This window comes from Mercenaria mercenaria, chromosome 16, assembly GCF_021730395.1.
Source record: "Mercenaria mercenaria strain notata chromosome 16, MADL_Memer_1, whole genome shotgun sequence".
In the NCBI taxonomy this organism is placed as follows: domain Eukaryota; kingdom Metazoa; phylum Mollusca; class Bivalvia; order Venerida; family Veneridae; genus Mercenaria; species Mercenaria mercenaria.
The window spans coordinates 25,647,456-25,656,955 of record NC_069376.1 but is presented as its reverse complement, the minus strand read 5'-3'; the positions used below and the strand labels follow the sequence as shown (position 1 = coordinate 25,656,955).

Here is a 9,500-nt window from a genome sequence, read left to right as displayed (position 1 = left end):
GACTAAATATTTGTAGTGTTCCACCGTTTCCAATATATTATCACCAACCCTGAACACGTAATCAGTACGACGTGTGCGCCCTTGCCGGAAGTGAACACATTTAGACTTGTTTGTATTTATAAGGACGCGCCATTTCTTGCACCATGAGTGAACCACGTGCAACATTGATTGCAGTTTCTCTTCAGAGTCCGATATGAGAACTATATCATCTGCGTATAGCTGTATTGAGACGTTTACGTTTCCCATATTTACCCCGAGTTCAAGTTCACTAAATCGTTGGCGAACACCGCCAAGAGTGTCGGCGATAACGTGCACCCTTGTTTTAGGCCAGAGGCATAATCAAACCAGTCTGTTAACGTGTAACTATTCGGCAGGTCCTTACTAGAAAATTTTTTGCACAGGCTAAAGAACTTGCATATATGCTTTTTCCATCTATGTTGTGCAACAGCAATTTATATAACAGCAACTTTCTGTCTACATAATCGAAGCATTTCTTCAAGTCAATAAATGAAGTATGTACATTTTTATTGTTACGTATTACGCTTTCAAGTGTAAATATGTGGAACGCCCTGCTCTGAAGCCGTTTCGTTCGTCTGCCAGAAGATTGCTATGCTCTAGGTGTGACGTCACTCTTTTATTGATAAATGGGATACACCGGAATGATTGTTATGTGTGTGTTGGGTTTGGCTTTACACACCTACAACTCTTGCGATTTGGCGGGTTTCCAGCATTTGAGTAGCCCTCAAAGCATTATTGTACACGGGGTAAATGTTCATAACAAATTTATCTATTGCCAAATTGGAAAACAAAAATAAAAACACTGAATTGTTTATGGTTATCTAACCATTAAGTGAAAAAATAATCCATTTCATGGCAGTATATCAGATCCAAGGTATGTCGAATACTGGCTGTAAAAACACACGTCTACTGACATTACATGAAATGTTTTAGTATGAAAAAACTAGGATTTATCTCAAAGTTAGTGTTTTTACATTATGACAATGTACGTTTGTGTTTAAAGACCCCACCCCCACCCCAGTGAATCCTTCTTAGACCTAAAATTTTGTTAATCCAATATTTTCTTTCAAAGCCAAAGCAATGACAATGTAATTCGTACGTGACCCTGTATTAACCAAATAATTCAGTTCTTAGTCTATTGACATAACTTGACCGTATTAAGTAGCTGTTTTTAACATTTCCATTCGTATGAAAACAGCAGGAAATCTACCTATATCTAGAAATGTCATGTTTAGGTGACCTTGTTTTTTATGAATAATTCAGTTCTTCAGTTCAATGACACACATTGACTGTATTGAGTATTTGTTTTAAATATTTTAATTCGCATGAAAACAGCAGGAAATCTACTTATATCTGGCATCTGTTCTGGATGGTATTGTCACTGTAACTGTTATCGTCTATACAATTATAGATAATAAATGGAAATGGAAGACAAAATTGATCGATGAAGAACAACGTAGAAAATGTCTTTTTCATCGGCACAACTTAAGTCATGTACATGCAATACACTATGTCGAGCTACTCTCGGAGCGTTGAATTATTTATGTGAGGAAGCCATCTAAGTGGGTGATTCTACCCAGTTGCCCGTCCGTGATGAAATAATGCACGGAATGGTAACTGAGGTCTTCCTGCACCATCAAAAGCTGGAAAGTCATCATATTACCTATAATTTGTGTTGGTGCTACGTGAATCCCAACACCAACTACACTATGCTTTCTAATTTGTCACCTATTTTCGAGCCTACGAAAGTACTCGTATGTATAAAATAGTGTAATCATGAAAACTGTGCAACTCACAAATTTCGAAATTTCTTATACATGTCTCCCAAAAACTTAAAATTCTTGTTTATTTGTTGTGTGTCAGTTTTTAAATGTGATACAGTGAGATTTAATTTTACATAAACTATTTGCGGTACGGTGAGATAATAAGCGGAACTTTTCTCATCAGTGTACGTGCATATTTAGAGGCTTTTAAAACACAAATAATATGTTTGCCATTAATTAACACTGAAAGTTTTGGGGGAAAAACATTTTAAAGGATAATGAAAAACAAACGCACTTGAAAAATGTTTTATTAAGATATACAACTAAACAAACGTGAAACACACACTCAAAACAAATTAAAAACATGTAAAGTAGAGTATGGTTGGTATCGCCTTGCGAATGACTTTTTGTTAGATAACAGTCCACCGATAATAAAGCACCTAGCCAGCATTACATCCGTCTGATTGCATGAAGCGTCACGACAACTGAATCAAATCCCGCTTCTGTTACTAAATGCCATTAAAATTGCTCCATATACCATGTATGATATAAAGTTTTTATAAAAACTGTCTTGTATCCCATTTCTGGTATTAAATGCCATCAAAACTGCTTCATATCCCATGTATGCTATAAAGTTTGTTTGTTTTTGTTTTTTTATTAAAAAATGTCTTGTTTCCCACTTCTGAAACTAATTGCCATCAAATTGCTCCATATCCCATGTATGATATAAAGTTTTTTATAAAAACTGTCTTGTATCCAACTTCTGATACTAAATGCCATCAAAATTGCATCATATCCATGTATGATATAAAGTTTAATAAAGAAAAAAGTGTATTAAATCCCACTTCTGATACAAAATGTTATCAAAACTGCGACAAATCCCATGTATGATATGAAGTTTTATGAAAAAAAGAAACAAAAAACAAAAACACTTTATCGTATCTCACTTCTGATACTTATAGTCATCAAAACTGTGTCATATTCCATGCATGAAGTGAAGTTTCATAAAAATATTATGTCCCATTAATATCGTAAAGTGTCAAACAAACAGTGCAGAACATGTATCTCTATAATGTTAGATAAAAACGACATAAAAACCTACATGATAGTAATAAATGATATTAAATGTCATAAAGAAAGCTATATGTATTTATATACACAAGAAAAATGAAAAACAAAATTAACAAAGTCATATAAATCAAACAATGCTTACTCCATACATACAACAGGCCTTCATGTAGAATAAATAATGCGTATTTCAAACTTCAACAAAATGCTAGAATTTTAATCAAAGAAGATAGCTTCAAGCAGGAAAAAGTGGATATAACAGTATTATTTAATGGGCTACTTAAACTTTTAAAATCATCTTTAAAAACTAGAAATTACACACAGTGACACAACAGAATGCAAAGATCATTAAAAGGTAGAATAAAACAACAGAATCAGTAAAGCATAAAAATGTTTGTAAGAAAAGAAATACTGACCCACCGATCAGAATAAAACGTATTAAGATCAAAAACATGTCATAAAATATTTCTCCAACCAGTATGACCATATTACTACCAAAGCAATAAGAAATTGGCACGTGCTGTAGGCCTGAGTCAAAAGTTTATAATTACGCTATAAGATTTGATAAAAATATCCAATCGGGCAGCTCAAAATGTAGTCCACGGGGAAATCTGTAAGCTTGATAACTTAGATTTGTCAATGTTCAACAACTTTTTCTAAAACAAAAGATAGTGAGTGGGTGTATATTGTCTTGAATCCAATTTACAAAATGGACAGCTTGTCAAAGAAATAAAGTTTTTATTTTGAATAATTTTGAACTGTGTCAATTTTAATATCGTATCAAGCCTACACATCGAAAAGCAGCAGAAGCTATATGTAACTGACCCTTTGTAGAATAAGACAGAAAAATCCCGATGTGGAGAGAAGTATCATTGCGAAGAAGACGATGAATATGACTGTGTCCAACTTTTCGAGAAACATTCCCCACGTGTACGTTTCTCCGGTGTCATCGTCATCTACATCAACTATGCCTACTTCAGGGTCTTTGTCAGTGTCACCTTTCGTCGGATCAAATGGCATTACCTTATTCTTGGAAGGATTTTTAGGATGAGGACGAAGGCAGCTGATGGTACATTCCTTGTCGCCAAAACTCGCCATCATTTTTGCCTGAATTATGGTGTAGAGAACCGAAAGGACACTCATAAACAGTAGGACAATGATGAACAGGAGGAAGTAGGATATTTGAAGGGAGTTATCGGGAAGGGTATCGCTGACAATTGTAACGAAGATACCGTAAGAGAGAAAGATAGTGATAGCAAAGGAACCTTTCTCGCCGGAACCAATCGGAACCAAAAATATACAGATATTTAGAAAGGCTAACATCAGCAAAGGCATGATCAGAGTAAATGTCGCGAAATTGGCTCTTCTCTGAAGTTTGAATTCCACATCTATATGGTACGTGTTATACAGCAGGTATCGCCTCTTGGAAACACTGGTTATCAGCCATGCGGAGTTTTCCGTGTATTCATCCAGTTTAACATCGTCAGGGTGGTCCAACTCAACAGTTGCAATTGTTTCGTCGGACACGTAGTACGTCACTGTGCATGTCTGTTCATCGAATGGATAATATTTGATGTCCACGTGACAAACAACGCTGTAAACAAATAAAAATGATTTAAAACATTTTAATGGATTTGTGAGCAGAAGTCATCACAAAGACGCTCTGCCACTGAGGAATATTAATATATATATACTCTTTTATTTCAGTCTCATCAGTGTACAACATATATTACATAATATACATAATAAAATATCAATAAAATGCACACTGCCACTCTATAAAAGAGTTATAAGAAACTTATAACTAAAACATATCAGTATTACTTTGACTATTATATAAAACACCATGTTAAAAGAAAGATGTAGTTGCTAATAAGCTCAAATAAAATGTTGAGACATGCCCATAAAACCATAAATAATAAAACAGCCAAATTTAAATTTAGCAGTACTAAAAAAAAGTAAACTTTGATTTTATCTCATCAAAATGTTGATGAGCTAAGTAGCACCCACTTCTTAGCAAAAATTATACATGAAAATAAAACAATCATTTAAATATCAAGAGCTGTCCGCAAAACAGCTTGCTCCACTATTCGGCAATTTGAAGGTAAAATAAATGTATTTCTCAATAAAGACCTGTACTTACCTACAAAACTATGTCTCTAAAGGAAGCTTCCGGGAACATGACCTTGACCTTATGTATAGTGTGCCCAGCCCCTTATTAATTATGATTATTGACAGACCTATTTCAGGTTTGGTAATGAAATTAAGACGGTTACAAATAGCCGGGAAATTCCAAAAAGTTATTGCTATCGTCAACAAAGACTAAAGTAACTAATGTACATTTTAAAATTATTCATAACGGTGGTTTCTTGTATAACAAAAAAAAAGTATTTATTTGGCCCCTTTTCCAATTTATAAGGAAACTCCAGTCGGTATCTGGAACGATCAAATCTCACAAAATTTTCCAATTCAATGCCTTTTAAACTTGTACAGTCTCGTTCATCACAATGATATATAACCCTGAAGTAATGCGAAAAGCATTGCGCATTTGTCAATTTCAATTAACATGATTAGATGTCCAATGCAAGTGGAATCTGTTGAAAAATGTTGTTGATGTTCATAAACTCGAACGTGTAAGGGCTGTTTTCATTTTATCTTGCTGGTAAATTGTGTGTTAAATTTACGTTCTTCGTAGCAGGGAATTTTATTTCGGAGATAGGTTATTTTAGAATAGAACTGTATACCTGTAAATGCCTTCAGGAACCCACTGAACAAACCCATCTGACTGTATTTTTGATATATCTGTATTTGAACTGCCAACGACACCATCGCCATCAAAAGCCTGATATACAAAAGAATGAAACAAGAATAGTTTTACATTTTAAATAAGTTAAAAACGGTTTTTCGAAGTGGTGCTGACTCTTTGCTTAAAGGTCCGCACTCCCTACAGTCTGCCACTTACAAATTAGTATGTCCTACTGGTCCTTTAAATTATTAGTCCCCTACTGGTTGAAAACCAGTTTCGGGGACTATAGGAATGCGCTTTTCCGTCATTCCTTCTTTCCGTCATTCCGTCATTCCGTCCGTCCGCAATTTCGTGTCCGGTCCATAACTCTTTTATCCGTGAAGGGATTTTATTATTACTTGGCATAAATGTTCCCCATGATGAGACGACGTGTCATGTGCAAAACCCAGACCCCTAGCTTAAAGGTCAAGGTCACAATTGGAGGTCAAATGTCAACAGGGCTTTTTTCCTGTCCGGTCCATAACTCTCCCATCCATGAAGAGATTTTAATATCGCTTGGCACAATTGTACCTCATAATAAGACGATGTGTCGTGCACAACTTTCAGACCCCTAGCTCAAAGGTCAAGGTCACACTTAGTAGTCAAATGTTAACATGGCATGAACAGGGTCTGTTTCGTGTCCGGTCCATAATTCTTTCATCCATGAAGGGATTTTAATATTACTTGAAACAAATGTTCCCCATGATGTGACAACGTGTCATGCGCAAAACCCGCACCCCTAACTCAAAGGTCAAGGTCACAATTGGAGGTCAAAGGTCAACAGGGTTTTTTTCCTGTCTGGTCCATAACTCTCTCATCCATGAAGGGATTTTAATATCAATTGGCAAAATTGTATGTCATAATAAGACGATGTGTCTTGCCAACTTTCAGACCCCTAGCTCAAAGGTCAAGGACACACTTAGTAGTCAAATGTTAACATGGCATGAACAGGGTCTGTTTCGTGTCCGGTCCATAACTCTGTCATTCATTAAGAGATTTCAGTATTACTTGGCACAGATGTTCTCCATGATGAGACAACGTGTCATGCGCAAATCCCGGAGCCTTGCTCAAAGGTCAAGGTCATACTTAGAGGTCAAAGGTCTAATTCAATAATGACTTTGTCTGGAGCATTTCTTCTTTATGCATGGAGGGATTTTAATGTAACTTGGCACAAATGTTCACCACCATGAGACGAATTGTCTTGCGCCAGAACCAGGTCGCTAGGTCTAAGGTCAAGGTCATACATAGAGGTCAAAGATCAAATTCAAGAATGACTTTGTCCGGAGCATTTCGTCTTCATGCATGGAGAGCTTTTGATGTAACTTGGCACAGATGTTCACCACCATGAGGCACACTTTTTTAGAATTACGTCTCTTGTTTGTTACTATAAATAGATTACATTGTAACTTTTTTATTACTGGCCGTAGGGAAAAATCGAGACCACTTTTCTGTGGTACAACATGCATGTTACATCCAATATTTAGGTGTATTTTGATCTATCTCTACCTGGTAAAGATTTTCTTTTTTTTTTTTTTTTTTTTTTTTTAGGATTAATTTCACTTTGTTGTTACTATAATAACTTTTATGATAACTTTTTGTATAATCGGCAAAAAAAAAATCTAAATGAAAACAACTGTACGTTTTTATATCTGCAAATTTTAATCCAAGTGCTTTGTTATATTATATTGTATATATAGTACAATATTGTTTATACATCATAGACAGATATCAGTTCATTATGTTATACTGCAGTAGAGAAAATTAGGTGCCTTCCAGTAGGGGACTTTGTATTGCATGGCAATACTTCATTCACTTGTTTATACAAGAATGTTAGTGATAAATAGAAATACCTTTAATATGATGAGACTGGGTGTCCATATTTCATATATCGGCACTTTGATGTAGTTCGTTTCTGCGTAATCGCTAGGTTTCCAAGTAATAACTTCGTCGTACCAATGAAGCTTGAAGTAACCAAGTATAGAAAACTTCTGTTCAGAGGTGTCGAATTCCAGCAAGCTCTGTGGAACGAATGTCGAATTAATCCTGATGATCTGTGACTGGTTCACACGTGGTCTTATTCTTGTATCATACCTGAGAAAAAACAAGTCAACAACAATAAAAGTACGCATGTCTTTCTTCACAATATTTATTTGATATTTTGCTTTTCCGCGACAAAAGGAAAAAATTGCCGGCACTTTTCATTTTGTTCCGTGCAATGTTCACTATGCTGGTCCCAAATACGAACCAAAACACAAGTAAACAAATACCATATCGCCAAAATAGTATGTTCCAAAATACTACATTTTGTTTTCTCTAATTATATATCATTTGATCTATTCGGGTGGTATTTTAATAATTTCACTTAATAAATAAACTTACATTTACATCATTTCTACAAGCCTCGTCTGTCCCTGTGATTTGGAGAACTGTTAAAAATACCGCTCAAATGCAGAAATTTTATTTTAAGTTGACGTTATATGCTCTTAATTTCGTTTTTGTCATTACAGGCAGACAAGTTGAAATCTAACGCTCAGTTTCCAGTTGTCATGTGTCTGTCTGGTCGAAAAGTTCATGGTGGAAATAGGATTTCGTATTTAGGTAAGTCTGCACATTTAACAAATCGGATCGTGGCGTAACGATTATTTATCCGGATAACATAGAGTAAATCCACGACACGTACGGAAAGGAAAATTGTCTTACATATAATATCGTCTTCATGTTCACGTTTTTAGTTTGTTTTCCATATTTTCTTAGTTTTTTAGTTTTTCTTAATTTAAAAATTCCCATATTCAGCGTTTAGTCAACTTTACATTGTAGAAAAAAAATGAAATAAATTACGCAGCTACATTAACTGTGACACGCGGAAAGTGCAGAGTATCGCTGTATGATATTTGTTTTCCTAATATTCCTATTATTCTTTGAAGGTGTCACATTATCAGCATTTAGTCAACCTTTACATGAAAAAAAAACTTGCAGATCTTCGTTAATATAAAACATATATCCTGTATGACATGCGAAAAGGTGCAGAGTATCACTGTATGAAAGTACATAGTTTAATAGTGCAAAAACATGAACATTTTGTTAAATCCGATAAAAGTAACCTCCATAAATTTCAGATTTTCATTTTTATGTTTGCGAATTCGCTTCTTTTCTTGCACCAAAGCAACGTCCAACTACAAAAAAATAATCTCTTACTCATTCAATAGATCATTGAACAACTGTTTCATTCCATCAAGATCTGTCCCAACATTATCATCTTCAAAGTCCTCAGGCATGTCCGGTTCTGTTGGTAATTCTTGACAAAATACGAGTGTAATACTTTGGTAAAGTAGCAACAGTAAAAGTAACGAAGACTTCATCTCTCAAACAACAATGTATCACAGATTTATTTCTGTTTTAAAGTGTTTAACTCCGTTATTTTAATGTTTTTATATTTTTTACCAAATATCTCATATTTTGATGTAACATGTATTAAAGAAATAATTAAATATTGAAAATCATGAAACCCTGCCAGTGTTACAAGTGGTGTATGCTGGTCTGTTAATTTCTCTTTGCAGAGCTGATAATAAATAGTTCTTTTTCCAACTTTTATTAAACACCATGTTGCTGACAGATATTCAATAAGTATAATGTATACAAGTTTGTTTTTTAAATGCTGTCACAGGTTGGAACTTTAAATAACAGCTGTTTTATTCACATGCTTTATAATCTTACACAATAAGAATATTACTATTTATAGGATTATTGCACAAGGCGAAAAACGTGCGCGCTTCTACAAATTTGATATAATAGTTATTGTCTATAAACACCGTTTTCATTAAGATGCAGGTTTACAATAGTGATGGTTAAAAATACATGACTCAGTG

At 34.6% G+C, this 9,500-nt stretch overlaps 1 protein-coding gene across 1 annotated transcript; it reads right to left on the bottom strand.

Moving 5' to 3' along the window:
* Nucleotides 1–2,054: 2,054 nt before the first annotated feature.
* Nucleotides 2,055–9,203, bottom strand: LOC123544333 (neuronal acetylcholine receptor subunit beta-4-like). Its single transcript, XM_053527506.1, has 4 exons — nt 8,830–9,203; nt 7,485–7,725; nt 5,594–5,691; nt 2,055–4,443 (listed from the first exon to the last, which is right to left on the bottom strand). The coding sequence occupies exons 1-4, from the start codon at nt 8,991–8,993 to the stop codon at nt 3,660–3,662; spliced, it is 1,287 nt and encodes a 428-aa protein (XP_053383481.1). The 5' UTR covers nt 8,994–9,203; the 3' UTR covers nt 2,055–3,659.
* Between the last annotated feature and the right edge of the window lie 297 nt (nt 9,204–9,500).

Coding starts and splice junctions, on each gene's coding strand:
- LOC123544333 (XM_053527506.1), bottom strand. CDS start 8,993: ATGAAGTCTTCGTTACTTTTACTGTTGCTACTTTACCAAAGTATTACA. Junction 7,726..8,829: donor TTCAATGATCTATTGAATGA/GTAAGAGATTAT, acceptor GTTTTTTCTCAG/GTATGATACAAGAATAAGAC. Junction 5,692..7,484: donor CCAGTCTCATCATATTAAAG/GTATTTCTATTT, acceptor TTTGTATATCAG/GCTTTTGATGGCGATGGTGT.